At 46.6% G+C, this 17,709-nt stretch overlaps 1 protein-coding gene across 10 annotated transcripts in view; it reads left to right on the top strand.

Annotated features, from left to right (window-relative positions):
• The window catches only part of DTNA (dystrobrevin alpha), a 980,878-nt gene that overhangs the window by 797,602 nt on the left and 165,567 nt on the right, over nucleotides 1–17,709 (top strand). For 6 of the 10 annotated variants that reach the window (XM_085605673.1, XM_085605674.1, XM_085605672.1 and 3 more), the window contains one exon: nucleotides 9,568–9,660. The exons of the other annotated variants lie outside the window; for them this stretch is intronic. In XM_085605673.1, coding sequence (XP_085461799.1) covers nucleotides 9,568–9,660 — 93 coding nt within the window. The remainder of the gene's footprint in view (nucleotides 1–9,567; nucleotides 9,661–17,709) is intronic. 10 annotated transcript variants of the gene reach the window in all.

Genomic DNA, 17,709 nt, shown 5'->3' with positions numbered 1-17,709 from the left:
TGTAACAAACCGCTCCAGTACACTGCCACCGGCTCATATCCTCTAATACCAGGCACAGGGTCGGCACTGCAGGAATACCCCCTGAGACAGCAGCCAGCTGAACTTGGTGTGCCTGCTCAGTGTGCTGGGGGATCCTAAGCACCCACAGGACTCGGATCCTCGCAAGCAAGAGCCCTCAGAAACCTACCTCAAGCTCAAACTCGAGTGTACATCTCCCCACGCGGAGCTCTCGCCTCCTGCAATCCGAAGATCAGGCCTCACGTCTCGGCCATGTTTGCCTCCGTCCCCACGCGCCGCAGCCTGTAACATAACCCACGCTCCGCACGCTTTCCATCCAGCGTTATGTTATGTTACTATGATGAACTGCCCCCACCTAACAATAAAAACTATAACAAAAAAGCATTAGAACAGGCAGGGAAAAATTGTCAGCATTGCATAAACAGAAAAACTAGAACGCATTTTTGGTGTTAATTCTGGTTTTTATTAGGGTACTTCAGTTGTATATAATGTTTTCTAGGTTATATATAAGGTGACAAAAGGGGTTATAACACTTTTTTTATTATACCTTATAACATTTAAACATGCTGCACAACAGTCACAATGCTCTACAACACATATTAAAAACGTTTACAAAGTCAATAGCTCTGTCTAAACACCTATAAGTCCCCAAAGGCGAGAACTATTGGCTATGCCAATGCTTGTTGTATACATATTTGTGAATCAACCTTCGGCTTCCTATCTGAGCCTGAAACCCCCCTAAGCTTCCTTGCCGCCCACTTAAGTAAGCCCTTCCCTAAAAAACAAATGGTCTTTGCATTTTTGTAAAAAGCGAAGAAAACCTTCGGTTTTATTATTGTCGTATCACTACCGTTGTGTTACTGAAAAATATAGGGATGCAAAGACTTAACCCGTCACAGAGTGAGTTTTGTCAGCTAGAAGGACATCAGGTTAAAAGGAGGCTGTAGAGGGCATTGGTGTGCCAACAGTGAACACAGCAGCAATAAAGGCACCGCCACACACCTGACACACCTCTCCTTACTCCTCTGATATACCTACACAATTTAATATTTTTATTTTTCCATCTAATTTTTTGTTTTTATATAGCACTTGACTCAAATTGAAAGCTATTTCACAACATCGCTGGGAGGGTATGGGATGCATAGACCCCAGAAGGGTCATCGCCCATTAAAGATGTGAACTTTCTCAGGTTTGCTGCCTGGCAAAGAAGCAGTTGGAGATCCTTCTGCAGGGAAATCTCAGATTTCTACCCGTAAGCAGTCGCTGGATGGGGGAACTGTTATTATTTAGACTCACTCCACTCCACAAGGGTTTTTAGCCCTGCCATGGTCGATGCAGCCCTGCGCCAAATTATAAACAGTGAGATATGGCATTGCAACAGCGGCATGACGCATTATGAGGTTGCCTCATCTATAGCGACTGTCATTGGTTAACATTTAAAATTTCTTTCAGCAAGTTTGAATCATACAAATACCCTGATTAGCTGAGTTATTAATGTTAGAGTGATAGTGTGTGCTTCTCCTGGATGTTTACCTTATAGGCGTTATGTCATTGCAGAGACATCTAAATAGAGAACTACTGGTGCAGAGAAATGTTACTGCAACTACAACAAAAAGGAAGGCCAATACAAAAACAGTTTTAAATGAACGGCTTAAATATGCTACAAAGAAGCAGAGGAATGGATAGATTTAGGGTTAGAATGTATATCTGAAAGAGACACGTTAGTGATAGATTCCTTACCTTAGAATTACCCCCAGGCGTCAAACTGGATCCGGAAAGTTTTCGTCAGCAGTACCCCTGCGCGTCGGCAGGCGTCGCCGTGCGGATCCACATACGTCAATGGCGTCATAATCGCCGAGATGACGTTTCTGGAGCTACTTAGACGAGCCCACGCGCGCTGACGTCAGTTCTTTCTTTTTCCGGGCCAGCAAGCGCTGATCCGGAGAGAGCGGTACCCCCACTCAATTTTTGACTGAGTTTTTTGGGACTTTTTGTCTCTGTTCTTTTGAGTCTGTGACTCCTGGTGTAGAGAGATTCCCGGTTTTAAGTCTTGCGAAGCTTGTCCCAGCATTATGTCGGTGACAGACCCACACCGCGAGTGTCTCTACTGCCTGGGGCACGACCATGATTGGCTCCGTAAACTTTGCAGGAGCGGTCCCGAAAGTTGCTTGAGGCCCGTGAGTCGGCTCTGTGTCGTTCAAGGTCCCGGTCCCGTGGGAGGTTGAGGGATCAGTTGCGGAGCCGCCACCATCGGTCGACTAAGTCTTCGCACTCGGGGTCAGGTAAGACAAAGCACAAGAAGTCGAAGAAGCAGCGTCGCTCTTCGCCTTCCCCTAGCCTGTCACGCGACACGGCTGAGTGTGCGGGTGGTGCCACCCCCGCGGGTCTGGAGGAGCCTAGGCAGTTGCAGACGGCCTACCCACCTTTCCTGGGTCCATCGGCGGCTACCGCCCAGCTGCAGGAATTCCTGTCTGCTATTGCCTGACTATTTGGCACGTCGGGCACTGCCGGCACGACCGGGGGTCCTCGCCTTCCTTCGTCACTGGCTCCGGCCCCGACATAGTCGATGGCCTCATACGCCCCCACCGACATCGACGCCTATGGCGCCACCGGTGCTGGCTAGCCCCCCGGCCGACGCCGTCCTCAGCTTCCACCCCGACGTGGAGACGGTGCCGGACCGGTGTCGGCCGACTCCAATTCCACCGCCGATGGGGAATTTCTATCCCTTTATCCACCCTTCTTCTTTCCCACCTGCTCCGCAGTTGGCGAATGACAGGGAGGACTGGGAGGGGTCTGAAGACCCTCCCGCAGCCCAATGCGAGTTAGAGACGGACTGGGAAGAGGATTTGGAGGACGCAGGTGGACTGGATTTTTCTCCATTACCTGGCGCACTGTCTCCTTCTACCGTGGCTACGGTGGAGGGTGGTACTTATTCTGAGGTGTTGCGTAGGGCAGCTGAGGCTCTTCAACTCGAGCTCCCTACAGTGGCCCTCAGGACTAATGTCCTGACAGAAGTACTACGGCCAGCGTCTTCCTATACGGAGCCGCTACTACCGTACAACGATGCACTTTTAGATGTCCTTTTGGGCACCTGGTACAGGCCCAACACAGGGGCTCCTGGGGATAGGAACGTGGCCCAACACCATCGCTCGGCCCCGGGCGACCCCATTTTCCTCTCCCTACTCCTGAGAGCTTGTTTGTCCAAGCTTCTGCATCTCCAAACGCATTCCCTTCCACCCCACCGGACATGGAATCCAAGAAGCTGGAGCAGTTTTTCACTTCTGCCAGTTCAGGGCTGCGGTCTGTGAACACCGCATGCCTCTTGGGCCATTATTCCTACTCTGTGTGGGATACAGTTGTGCAGGTGCTGCCCCAGTGTCCGGAGGTGCCCGAACGGTGATCTCCCAAGCTATTGCTGAGGGTAGAGATGCAGCCAAGTTCTCGATTCGTTGTGGCCTTGATACCACCGACTCGCTGGGCAGAGAGATTGCCACGACTGGCTTTTCCGGGGATGTCCAGAACACTCTGATGGACATGCCCTTTGATGGCACTCGCCTTTTTGGCGACAAGGCAGATACTGCGTTGAAGCGTTTTAAGTCCTTAGGCCTTTTGGCCACACGCACTCCTTCCGCTTCTGCTTTTCGCTCCTTTCGTGGCCAAGGAAGGGGCGCCCAAACAGGTTAGTTTCAAAGCCACAGGCCTGCGCAGCAACAGTCTCAGCGCAGCCGCGGATGTGAGACCCGCAGCGGGCGGGTCAATCTAACACCTCCCCTGCTGCCACTGCCTCCAAACCTTCCTAGTCCGGTGTTTCAGGCCCATCAAACACCACTGAGTGGCAGGATTCGCCATCACCTCCCCCACTGGCGCACCATCACTTCAGTCAGGTGGGTTTTACAGATAGTCCTAAGGGGCTACTCCCTCCCCTTCGAGACTGCCCCTCCAGCCATGCCACCTTAGTACTACCGCATGTCGGGGGATCACTTGGCACTTCTCCAGCAGGAAGTTGCGGCCCTCTTGGCCAAGGAGGCCATTGAGCGCGCTCCGACGCCAGAAGTAGGTCGTGGTTGTTACTCCCACTACTTCCTGGTTCCAAAGAAGGACAGGGGCCTGTGTCCTATCTTGGACCCTCGGAAGGTCAATTGCTTCCTCCGGAAAGAGAAGTTCAAGATGCTCACACTTGCTCAGGTCTTGTCTGCCCTAGACCCGCAGGACTGGATGGTGGCGTTGGACTTGCAGGACGCTTGTTTTCATATCCCCGTCCTGTCGGCCCACTGGCGTTACCTATGGTTCACGGTAGGCCACAAGCACTTTCAGTTAACCGTGCTCCCCTTTGGCCTTACCAGCGCCCCTCAGGTGCTCATGAAAGTGATGGCAGTGGTCGCAGCTCATCTGCGCAGATCAGGGGTTTCAGTCTTCCCCTATCTCGACGACTGGCTGTTGAAGGCAGGCTCCCCCCAAACAGTTGTCTCCCACCTCCAGACTACGGCCGACCTCCTGCATTTGCTGAGATTCTCCATCAGCATGCCGAAGTCGCACCTGATTCCCTCACAGAAGCTCCGCTTTATCGGAGCGGTTCTGGACACTGCGCAGTTTCGTGTTTATCCTCCCGAGCAGCGAGTCCCGGACATTCGGGCTATGATTCTGATCTTTTGGCCCTTGTCCTGGGTTTCAATCAGGATGACCTTGAGGCTGCTGGGCCTCATGGCCTCCTGCATCCTGCTGACCAATCATGCCAGATGGCATATGCGGGCTCTGCAGTGGGACCTGAAGTTCCAGTGGGCGCAGCATCAAGGGGACCTGTCCAAGTACATCCAAATCTCGGAGGGCACTGCACAGCAGTTGCAGTGGTGGCTCACGAACCAGCATTGGGTCAGCAGCAGATCACTCTCCCTACCCCAACCGGAGCACATAGTGGTGACAGATGCATCCCTCCTGGGATGGGGCGGCCACATGGGAGAGGCGGAGATCAGAGGTCTCTGGTTTCCGGCGGAGTCCAGGCTCCATATCAACCTTCTGGAGCTCCGGGTGATCCTACTTTCACTGAAGGCATTCCTTACCTCTGTCAAGGGGAGAGTGGTGCAGGTGTTCACAGACAATACCAGCGCCATGTGGTACTGCAACAAGCAAGGCGGGGTGGGGTCTTGCACCCTATGTCAGGCGACTCTGCGTGTCTGGACATGGCTGGAATGTCAAGACATTTCCTTGGTGGTTCAACACTTGGCAGGTTCTTTGAACGCCAGGGCGGACGAACTCAGCCGCAGGTGCATGATGGATCACGAATGGCATCTTCACTCAGAGGTGGCGCAAGGTCTCTTTCAACAGTTGGGAGAGCCTTGGTTAGATCCATTCGCCACCGAAGAGAACGCGCAATGTCAGCAGTTCTGCACGTTGGAATATCCAAGGCGGCACTTGCTCGACGACGTTTTTCGTCACGAGTGGAGTTGCGGTCTGTTGTACACCTTTCCGCCGATACCATTTCTACCCAGAGTGCTGAAGAAGATCAGGCGCGACTGGGCCCAAGTCATTCTTGTGGCCCCGGACTGGGCTCGAAGAGTTTGGTATCCCTTGCTACTCAGTATGAGTGTGGATCCACCGATCCGACTACCTCTTCGGGAGGATCTTCTGTCCCAGCAGCAGGGTACGGTCCTCCACCCGTACCTGTCCAACCTCCACCTCCATGTGTGGAGATTGAGCAGCGACAGTGGATTCCATTTGACTTGCCTCCTGAAGTCTGTGATATCATTCTGGCAGCCAGGCGTCCCTCCACTAAATCGATATATGCCTGCAGGTGGAACAAACTTGTGGCATGGTGCACAGCAAAGGTTGTGGATCCCCTTTCTGCCCCTCTTTCAGAAGTCCTTTTGTTCCTTTTTTCTTTGGTCCGACAGGGTTCTGCTCTGGGCACTATTAGGGGCTATCTTTCTGCAATTTCAGCCTTTCTCAAGCTCCCTGATTAGCCCTCTCTTTTCAAGTCCCCTGTCGTAAATAGATTTCTCAAAGGCATTACTCACCTTTTCCATCCTATTACGTTTGCGATGCCACAGTGGGATTTGAATCTGGTTCTTACTTATTTGATGTGCGCTCCTTTTGAGCCGCTTCACAACTGTCCTCTTTGTTTACTAACTTTGAAGACTGCTTTCCTGGTTGCCATCACCTCCGCTAGGGACGTGAGTGAGCTCCAGGCTCTTTCCTGTAAATCTCCTTGTCTGACGATTCATCCGGACAAGGTTGTGCTCCGCACTCGTCCTTCCTTCTTGCCAAAGGTCGTTACTCCCTTCCCCATAGGGCATGGACCCAAAACGTGCACTCTCATTTTACCTGAATCGCACACAACAGTCCCGGCTGGATGACCAGCTCTTTGCTGGCTACGTAGGTGCCAAGAAAGGCAGGGCTGTACACAAGAGGACTATCTCCCGCTGGGTCGTCTTGTGTATCAAAGCCTGTTATTCCCTGGCTAAAAAGGAACTTCCGGTGGGGTTGCGTGCCCATTCTACCAGGGCGACAGCAGCTACTACTGCATTGGGACGTGGTGTCCCCCTGCAAGACATCTGTCAAGCAGCCACGTGGGCCTCGCTGGACACTTTTACTAAGCATTATTGTCTTGACAGTCCGGTCAGGAGAGACGGCTTCTTTGGGCGTTCTGTTCTCCGTGGCTTTCTGGTGTGATCTTGGTTCGCAGACCCACCACTGGGGTTGGTATTGCTGGGGTATCTATTCTAAGGTAAGGAATCTATCACTAACATGTCTCTTTCAGATGAACAAGTCACTTACCTTCGGTAACAATATATCTGTAAGAGACATTAGTTAGTGATAGATTCCTTACCGCCCTACCCATCCTCCCCGTTCTGCGAACTGATTTCTAGGGTTAAGGTCATCCCTTTCAGGGCCGTAGTTTCAATGCACCAGTGGTAAATATCTTGCATGGCTCTGCGTTCCTGGCGCGGAAAGTCGTGTACAGATCTGACATCAGTGCGCGTGGGTGCGTCTAAGTAGCTCCAGCGACGTCATCTCGGCGACTACGATGCCATGGACGCGCACGGAGCCGCACGACGACGCCTGCTGATGCGCAGGGGTACTGCTGATGAAAACATTCCGGATCTAGTCTGACGCCTGGGGGTAATTCTAAGGTAAGGAATCTATCACTAACTAATGTCTCTTACAGGTATATCGTTACCGAAGGTAAGTAACTTGTTTGTTATGGTTAGTGTTAGTATTAGGGTTCAGACTAGAGCGATGCTTAGGAAATTGGTCTGGTTTAGAGTTAGGGCTAGCATAAGGTGAAAGTAAGTTTAGGAATGAGTAGACATTCATTTTCAGAAAAATAGTTGTTTTTTTTGCAGTGGTTTTTCTGTAAAGGAGTGTTCCTCTGTAGACACTTTTCTCTATAGTTGTTGCTGTGTACAGTTATTTTCCTGTGAGGACATTCTTTCATTGTCATACACCTTTATTGTTACTCGGAATTCCACCACCCTCTTCTACTCGCCTTACATACTAGAATCTGTCAGTCAAAGAGTTTCTGTATAGCACTCACACTTATGGGCAGCCAAGCGCTTGGCATAAAGCGAGAGAGCAAGTCCCTCTCATATCAACAGAACAGAATTGTCTATAGATGCTTTCAAAAGGACAATGGCTGCCAGGTGCTCTGGTCGGTTCTATAACATGGAAAGGCCTCCTGCCCTGCTTCTGTTGACCTTAGGTGGCACTTGGTTGTGTGGTCCTGCAGGAAGAATTTACAGAAATACTATTTCAGGTAGGCTAGTGTATTGCTGTATCTTCGGAGCCCAAGATTGTATTCTCTCTTTTTTCTTTGATAAGAGTTAACAAGTTTTCAAGCATCTTTTGCTGAACGTGGTCAGAGATTATATTTATTCTGTCTTGGTCATGACACAGATCGCCTGATAGAGGAAATATTGTCGGAATATCAGCAGCATAAGTAGGGATCAAGTAGCTCATGCATGCCACGTGCACACATCAAAAATCATTGGGAGATGGCTTCTCCCCCTTAGGGGGCATGTTCTGGGTTTCTCAGTCTCCCGCTCCCTGCTCATTGTTGGCTTGCACCTGACGCTTAATTTGACCTTTTATTATTCCCAGGAAATGTATAATGATTATTTTTAGCATGGACCCCCATTTTGCTAAGGGGTGAATGGCACTATGTGAAAGGCATGTCCACATTCAAATGGATATTTCTTACAGTGACTGTATATTGTATGTACCGGTCTTTGGTTGGTGTGAAAATAAAAATTGTTTAAAAAAAATAAAAAGAAATCGTCGGGAGAAGGAGCACTGGGGGTCTCAAGAGGGCACATGGCTAGTAGTTGACATTTTTTTCCTATTTTCTCCTCTGTTGTTACAAGTGCCCTTATTCTGGCTCTAGGATGTTACCAGAAAGGGATCTTCTCTAATACCAGATGATGCTCATGATTTTGGTAATGTGTGAACTGTGAAGATAAAGTAGTGAAAAGGAACAGATTTCCCATTTAAACTTCGAAAACATCCAACCATAAGCTTGCTGATGGTATAAAAGACCGTTTGAGGTTGGCGCTGCAGCAGTTCTTCTCTTTTAGACCCAAAGGGTGGGCTTTGGGCATCTTGAAGGACATAGAGCAGAACTGTACGCGAAGAGCAGTCCAAGCTTCAGCAGCATGAATCGCAAAGCACCTTCCTCTAACTGTAACAGCCGTGACTGCGAACTCACCTGTCGGCAGAGCTCCCCAAGCCGACATTGTGAGTTATTTGCAATCACTTAACGGTACGTGGAAAGTAAGAGGGCGTTTGACAGCCTAAGTGTGAGATCACCATACTAGTATCTTTCTTGATGCCCTGCAGATTATACAGCTAATGCACCAGAGAAGCAAAGGTTTTCCAAATCTCTCATTCTTTGTCACCTTAAACATTTGGTCACCGCCCATGTATGGATAGTATTAATCCCTACAACCTCATATGGTAGTCTAATGAAAAGGGTGTGACGTTCTGGCATTTATGTCTTTATTGTGCTTCCAGCAGCGCTTTCAAGGTGTATCTGTTGAAAATAGATCTCCTCTCTTGGGCAGTTTTGGTGAGTTGATTGGACGAGGAGGTGGAGCGGAGTGGTTCTATGTCTTCCTGAAATGCAAATCAACTGTGGTTTTCCTCAATGGTGGTAGCTTAGCAGCAATAATTAGCATTTTCCTAACCTCGTGACCTTTTGATTTGCATGGAACAATTGTCAGCTTTCCTCTGCATGAGAATATCTATTTTGAAATAGGAGTTATTAGAATGCTCAATTCTACCCACGCTTTGAAGCTTTCTTTAACTCTGGATATCTTCCTTAACATTCTTGTCTAGAAATAAGTGCTTTTGTATACATCAAGTTAATTCATAATTTATACCTAAACCCCGTGCTAACCTTGTCTCATTTACCACTATTCATGTCTATTCAGCATTATGAGAATTGTTTCCATAGTCTTTCTTTGCTTTTCGTTGCATGTCGTCTTCTGCTGTATCTTATTACTTTCATGTTTTTTCATGAGCATGCTTCCCTTCTCCTCACCTTTTACCTCTTTCCAGGGTACATTACAGCCTCGATGTTGCAGACAGGCTAGCTGATGAACATGTTCTCATCGGGCTGTATGCCAACATGCTCCAGACCAGCCCCTCATGGTTAGTAAATGTCTTTGCCACTGATTAGACACTGAAAATGAGTAGGTTCACAGGCTGTCTAGCTAACAGAGACAGTGCGAAGAGTGTTAATGTATACTTTTCCAGCGTTTGGTCTGACAGCTGCCTCATCTTTCCCAAGCTGTAGGGGGGCCCAACCCTTCAGGGGCCCCTCAACACTTGAGCGGGGCCCCCTTTCAGTCCAAACCCAATAAAAAGCTGTAAGATTTGGGAGACTCAAGGGCCCCCCTTCACATTTTGAAGGGGTCCCATTATTTTTTGTTAAGCTAATGCCAAGCCGCTCTGCTCTGTGTTTGTCAATTATCACTTTTTTTGCCACATGAAGACTCCCAGGGTGGCATTCACAGCTGATGATTCTCCATATGGCCATGATGTGCTCAGCCACCGAATGCTGTCCAATGGTGGCCATGATCCGCTCTTCCCCCTACACTGCCGATCTGGTCATTATTTGATGTCTAGTGAAGAGATATGTTGTAAGGATCAAAGGATCACAGCTACGCGTGGTATATGTTTCTTGTTGGTATTTAAAGTGGGTCGTTTTGTAGATAATGTAGCATTTTTGAAACAAGAAATCACTACCAAAATCCAAGAAAAAACAGACTTTTTAAACATGGGAAATAGGACTTGTAATTGTGTCCTCAAGTGTGATCTACAGCACTTTGATCTAAACAACTTTTATTCAAGACTGAAAAATGACAATGTTAAGAAAAAAACATTAAGTAAAAACATGAAAGGTAAAGCAAAGCACATCTCCTCCAACCTCAAAGAAACACCCCAACTGTGGAAAGGTGAAAAGAGGGAAATAATGACTCTTTCTGTAGTAATTCACAGTGGCAGGGCACTGTTCAGAGGGTGGCGGCGGCGGCTACACGGTGCTTTCCCTGAGCTCCCACCGCTTCCTAATGAGAAGACTTTGCAGAGGCAAGCAGGAGGTCTCCTTAAAGTGGGCTTGCCTCAGTGTGGGGTAGCATGAGCTGAGCTGGGGGCACCGGTGCAAGTGGGGACAGCACATATGCATTTCTGGTCAGGTAGTCACTTACTCCTTTCTCTCCAAAACTGTTACATGGTTTTTACACTCAGCTTGGCATTTTATGAGAGAGTCCATATCCTTATTTGGTGCTTGCTTTTTCTGTCCTAACCTTGACCTAGGTTGGCCACCTTTCCAGCAGTGTAGCATGGCCAACTCTTGAGGAGGGCGATTAATTGCTGCTTGCGCTCACCAGTAACGCTTCCTTTAAAATTCAGCATGGTTCCTGGTCTCACTTGCTGTAACTGGCCCATCCCTTCTGTTCTGCTAGATGAAAGCTAGGTGAGTTGCTTGAAGAAAGGTAAGGGCAGGAATACGCGCGTGTGTTGTCAGCCACATGTTGGGTCCTAGATGGAAATGTTTTATGTCATCTGGAGTTGCAATCATCTAGATGGGCATTTTATTGGCTGCGCCAAAAATAATCATTTTCATCTCTTTTGTGAAAGTATGTCATTTCAAATTGAGGATTGTCTCATCAAGAACTGTGCAGATTGAAGCTGTAAATAAAGATGCACTAAAGTAGTTGGATATTTCACTTATGGTGTTAAATATAGTGTAATCTCTAAACGAGTTGTGAACAGCAGTGCTGGGTGTTACAGCACAAATGGAGACCTCACAATGTGCACGTTTTTTATCCCTACTTACTTCTTTAAGAATTGCAGAGTAGCTGGTAGGGCCTCTCCACATACACTATTCATTCATTACATCGTCAGCAACATGACAGTAGACCTTGTCTAGGCCAGGCTCTGTTTACCAGTGTGGCAGCAACTAGGGAGATATTGTGGTGCATTACAACACAAGCATATCAGGGAAGAGCAGAAAAGTGCAGTCCCCAGTCACTAGTGGAGGTCAGAAAGAGGGTATAGTCAAGCAGGAAACTAAGGTGGTAATACTATCCAGATGGCACTCTTCACAGACACCCCTAACTATAATGTATGGTTCAGAAGTGAAGTTTCAGTGGATGAAGAAGATATATTCATGAAAATGTACCAATTCAGTAACTAGCAGTTAAAGGGTAGGTGTGCTAGTGAGGATATCATATCAAGGGGGTAGCTCTTTATCCCTCAGAAACAAGGCCAGATGCATATGAAAACAAATAGTGCCAACAAAGAAGATTATTTTTGTATTTCATATGGAAATAGAAGGCGTGGACATTCAGCCATTCTCGGAGGGAATCTGCTTCCACATGTTCGTATCTACACAGCAAAGCCGCTTGAGGATACATTCTGTTTCGGTCCTTCTAATGCTATTAACCCCTGTTTAAAGGCGTATTCAATGAGCATAAATACAGCCTTCCAAAATGAGAATAGTGGTCAATATTTAATGCGACATAGGCACTGGTGCTAAAGTGAAATGTAATGTAAGACATTGTGTTGGTCATGCTTTGTGTACACACACACACACTTTTTTTCTGCAGTGGCGGTCGCTATTGTGTGGTTATAGTTAGACCACATATCCATATAAAATACATTTTCTGGTTTACTTACAACTTAAGCGCTGTTTGATGAATCTTCACAGAATTCTCAACCAAAAAGTTCATCCACCTAAGCTTCTTCCTGGAAAGTTCGGGGGTGATCCGTCGAGCGGGGGCTTATTAAAAAAGGGGGTCCTATAATGCATTTTCCTCATGCAATTTTCTATCGGAAAATTAAACACAGCTACAGCATAAACGGATGAACCAAATTTGTCGGAAAGCTAGATTTTGGTCAAGAAAGCATGTTTTTGTGATTTGGTGTATATCCATTCAGTAGTTTTAGTTAAGGTTCAGGCCGTGAAAGATCCACGGAGCGAATAGATCTAAAGAAAAGATCTGATTGGCTTCCACCACATCCGCAAAGATGTGGTAGCAGTCATTTTAGGATTCACATGCACTGCTCATTATCTCGCATATTACATCACTTATGACATGTAGTATGACATCACTGATAACATCACTGCAACATCTGAAATATCATCATTGATAACACCTCTGTTTATGGCAATGGGCACAAGTTATATTTGCTTGAAATAAATGACTGGTGAACGTTGGTGGTTTTCTTCGTTTAAAATTGTATGTTTTAACTGACAGTTTCACCAAACTATAACATCTCTTAAACTTTGTTTTTCTCAGTGAGTTTCTAAGTTTTTTTCTAACAGAAAGAAAGATATTATTACAATTCTTCTGAATTATAACATCACTTTAACCTTTGTGTTTTTTCAGTGAGTATCTGTATATTCTCTTCCTCGTTTTGTACTGTGCACCCAACCAAATAGTGCGTCAGCCACACAGACTCTGCTCACTTTGTCTATATCGCCAATCTCTTCTCTTCACGAAATGCACAGACACTGTGAGGCCACAGTGACAGTGCCTTTTTTTAGGCGAGGAGAGTGGAGACATACATATGTATATAGAGAAAAAGAAGCAGCATGAAGGCTTGTAATGGGGGGCTTGTGTTGGAGAGGGGAGAGAATGTGTGGAAGCTCCTACTGGAGATACAGAGTCTGGAAATAGGGAGCTGGACCTAAGCTTACATTTTCCTAGAAATGATTGTTCCTTTTCTGTCCAACGGACTACAGCGGTATATGAAGCAGGCACTGGAAGAGCCAATTATTCTAGCACTTATATATTTAAAAGAACGTTTAGCAATATTCACTAACACAAAACCCAGATGTTGCATAGGCAGCAGCAGTCCAGGCTCCCCTATCACAAATACCAGACACAGGGCAGTTGGCAGTAGTACCAGTGCAAGCTTCTCAAACTTGCACAAAACAGGTAGAATGCAAAAAGCAGAAGTTACTCTTCATCCCTGACAGCATCAGTGCATTCTTCCTTCCACACATAATATAGGCACCTGATGAAGGGCAGAGGTGCCAGCTTCACTCCGAGTGTGATCTTAGATGTGTAAGAGTGGGGTATATACTGTGTAATGTGATTGCTGTTGAAGTGAAATGAGGGTGAGAAGAGGTTGGTGAAGATAGACATATGAGTCTGAGTGGAGGATGAGATGTGTCATGGAGGGCAAGGTGGTGATAGAGTGTGGGGGAGAGGGTGAAGACGGAGTATGAGGTGGAGAGCAGGTGGTGAGAAATAGTGAAGGCTGAGGTCCAGTAAAAGAGTGGAGGTGAAGAAACGACAGCTTTGAAAAAAGATGACAGCATGAGGCAGGGAAGGGAGTGAGGGAGGGAGAGAGGGGTTAGATGGGTGTAACACAAAGTGGAACAGAAGAGAAGAGCTGTAGACCAGAAATATGTGGTTGTGTATAATATAGAGCTACTATGAAAGTGTCAGGTATGAGTAGGAATGGATACAAAAGATACAGCAGCTCAGCAGGAAAGCAGTAAAACCGGGTTAATGAGATTGAAAGAAGTTTGGAAGAATTGTAGGTGATTAAAAGAGCTGGCCAGGACTGGCCTTTTATTTCACTGGGCATTTCCCTGGTGGGCTGGAGCCCTTGGTGGATGGTTTTGAAAGTCCAGTTTACTCCTTGTGCCTCTGTCACCTTCCCAAGGTACCCGAGTTTAATCTGCAGACACCACGGTGAACCTGGGGAGGGAGGGTGAAGGTAGAGAGAAAGCGATCAGAAAGGGAGATGAGATGGAGGATGGATGGATGTAAAAAGCAAACGTGTGCAAAGAGTCGAAGGAAGAGAGGCTGGTTTTGGCACCGATGCCAGAGCTGCTTTTGGTTTTCCATTCCAGCCTTGTAAATGGTGGAGAGGTGGTGAGTGGGAAAGAGCAAGGAGTGAAAGACAAGATAAAAGGGCATAGAGAACAAGTTTATGAAGAAGCAGTGCTTTGCCCAGGGAGGAAGAGTTCACAACAGAGAATTATATCCACAACACCCAGGACGAGCTTTGGTGTGGTGCAATCAGTGCAGCTGCACCTGGCACTGACCTTGGGGTGGCACTGTGTTTAGACATAACATGGGTTAAAAAACACCTGCTGCAGAGCTCCTTGTGTGTCTAGCAGTTTTAAAGCAACAATAAAAATGTCAAGATAATGCTGATGATTAATTTTCAGGCTGGCGAGACATGGAGGTTTTGTCTAGTGGCAGTTTTGACTCATCAAAAAGTAGCACAGAAGTTCACTATGCCTGCTGCAAAGAATGTTTACCTGGCAAATAACAGAACTGTATTTCATTTGGATGGCTCAGTGGGTTACTGTGTTTGTCACACAAATCATTTTGGTACTTGCAGTTCATAAATTACAATCTTAATATAACCCAGTGACCTATGAACTGTCATCAAAGTGCAGCATACAAACTGCATAATATAGGTTAGAACGTCATGTTTTCCCCCCAGACTTTCATTATCCTAATGTTGCTAAAAAGTAGGTAGAAATACATACTTATTAGTAAAGCCAACCCCAACCACAGTGATGCATTTAAGATCCTAAGTCTGCGCTTCTCCATATCGAGCATACTGACTACTGGATGCCGCGATTCCTACTCATTGTAATCCTTGTTGTCTTATGAAGCATTTCCTATACACTAATTTACACATGATTCATTGTCTTTGTATAATGTGTGTGTGAGGTAAAGTGCTGCGAAACCCTGCACTGGAATGAGTAGTGCTATAAAAACAAATGAAATGCATATGAGAGACGGCCTATGGAGATATGAGGGATACTTTTGGAGGGAGGGTGTGGGGTAATCCGTGGAGAAGGTCATCGGGGGGTCAAAAAAGATTGTCGCCCTGGGTGCCACCAGTGCTGAAGCCGGACCTGTTGACACTGAGTACTCTGAGGTTAGACTCGTAGGAGCTCAATCACACAACTTTAGCATCCCTTTGACAAGGAAAACAAATATGCAAAACATGAAAATGTACAAAATCAAGGTCTGCAGCAGAGGGGAGGATGGCACAGTGCAGGACTTTGATAAAGCCCAGAGTTACTGTGTACCAAACTTGGAATGGTGCTGTATAGCCGTATTCCATCATGGTAGTGAAGTTACACGGATTGGTGCCAAATGAACACAGGCTGGGAAGGAGGTGGCACTTATTGGAAGACTGTGTGGATACAACCAAGCAGCACGGAGTGGAATGCCTGTAAACTACCCCTGCACACCCACACTGTGCCGACTTGTGTATATGGTGATGCTCGCACCATCACCTCAAGCAGGACTCTTCAAGACATTGAAACATTGGGTCTGGTTTCTAATCTTTGAAGCAAATGCCATTCTAAGGTGGCCTTTCTTACAACTAAGGGGCATCCCAGTAACCCTGGGACCAGGGTAGGGCAAGTGATAAAGACACAGGTGGTCCCTATGGGGGAAGTGTAGCCCCTGACTCCCATGGCAATAGTTACACAGAACCTCTACTAGTAAGGTTTATGTTGCGATTAACAAATCTATTTAATGATTCACAATAGAAAAGTCTTATATAGAGACAAAAACTCAATTTCTTGGATTTTAGAGAAACAATCTTAGAACAAGGTGTTCCTATTGGTGTAGTGGCACAGTGAAAGTGGCAAGGTAAATGAATAGTGCACAGGTGCTGTACAAAAATGCTAATTATACGTGTGACTAATGAGGACATATAGATGTTCAAGCAACACTCCCAGTGGAAGAAGTATTGAAATCCTAGATCAATTTAAAGACAGTCCATTGTAGTAGTTGACAACGCTTGAACTCAAATACACAATTATTTAGAGATTGGTCATCATCAGGATGGAAACTATACAGAGGAGACACTAGGAAATGGAATCACTTTGGAAATGATGGAACCCAGGTGAACATTGAATTATGTGATTAAAATGTTTTAGAAAAATTGGACCAAATGCTGCAGCAGGTAGAATGAGTACTGGCGCTTTGAGAAACAAAGAGAGGACACTGGTTTGGGGGACACGGATCCAGGCAGAATACTCTTCAGAAAGTGTTAAAGTAACCCCACCAACAGAGTAACCCTCCACTACCTGAGAAAGGCAGTAACCAACCAGTGCGGTATGGGATCTGTTGCCATCTCAAACTGCGGGATGCTTTTCCACAGTTGACCTGAGTTTGTTGGAGAGTTAGAAGACTGCCAACCAAGAAACCACTGCGAAGTACCCGCAGGCACAACCCAAACACATATAGACTCCGCAGAGTTAGGATGGCAAGTGGTGAGGTCCAGTCCCTCTACAGATCCTATCTACGGAGAAACAAATAGACTCGATCCTCACCATATTTACTCACTGGGTTAAGGTATGTCCACGGCATTACCCACACAGCTCTGTCCCATAGGTAAACCCACAAGTGCAAGCAAGCTCTACATCAAAGCGTCAGGAGACCAAGTAATGTATGAGCATGCACTATACAAAAAACTTGTTACATTACATGCATGTGTATATTGTTAAGAAAATAGCACACAACAGTTTACTTGAGGTAGTAAAGCATGTTCATTGATTGTACAGTCCAGTCTTGTGTCAGTAGTGTTGATCCATCACATCTGAGTACAATGTAATTACCAAATTGCTTAATGGAATTCAGAGAAAGCTGCACTTTCCTCTCAGTTGAGGGATTTTTGCTCATGCTGCACCCTTAGTTTTGTATTTTCAGATGGCGAGTTTAATGAATGATGTGGTTACTTGTGACTGTACGTCGTGGGAGGCCTTTAATTTATTCTCACACGGCGTGCCGTTTCACTGTGTTATTCTGCAAGTCTAGCTTCGTTGCTTCTGGGATCCTCTTCTCCATGAGGGTGTCCTTCATGACTCCGATAGGGATGCAGCGTCTTTCCTGCTGATCATCTCAGTGCTAAAATATAATGGTTCCCTCCAAATTACCTTCAATAATAATCACCTTATTTGTTCACGTACACTGCCTGCTTGTCTTTTACTTGGAGAACTAGCTCAGAATGTTCATCCTTGCACTGGGACGATGCCTCAGAGTTCATTTGCACGTCCTTCTTCTAGGCTGTAAGTGAAACACTTTGATGAATTAATTAGGTAGCACAGTGTAATGGAAAGTGGAGGAGACTGTAGCAAGCATCACACCCAGCTCCTTTCCAATGTTTGGAGTCTTTTGCCCTGATGATACCATCTAGCCCTCA

Source organism: Triturus cristatus, chromosome 5_1 (assembly GCF_964204655.1).
Source record: "Triturus cristatus chromosome 5_1, aTriCri1.1, whole genome shotgun sequence".
Classification (NCBI taxonomy): domain Eukaryota; kingdom Metazoa; phylum Chordata; class Amphibia; order Caudata; family Salamandridae; genus Triturus; species Triturus cristatus.
This window is presented reverse-complemented; position numbering and strand designations above follow the sequence as displayed.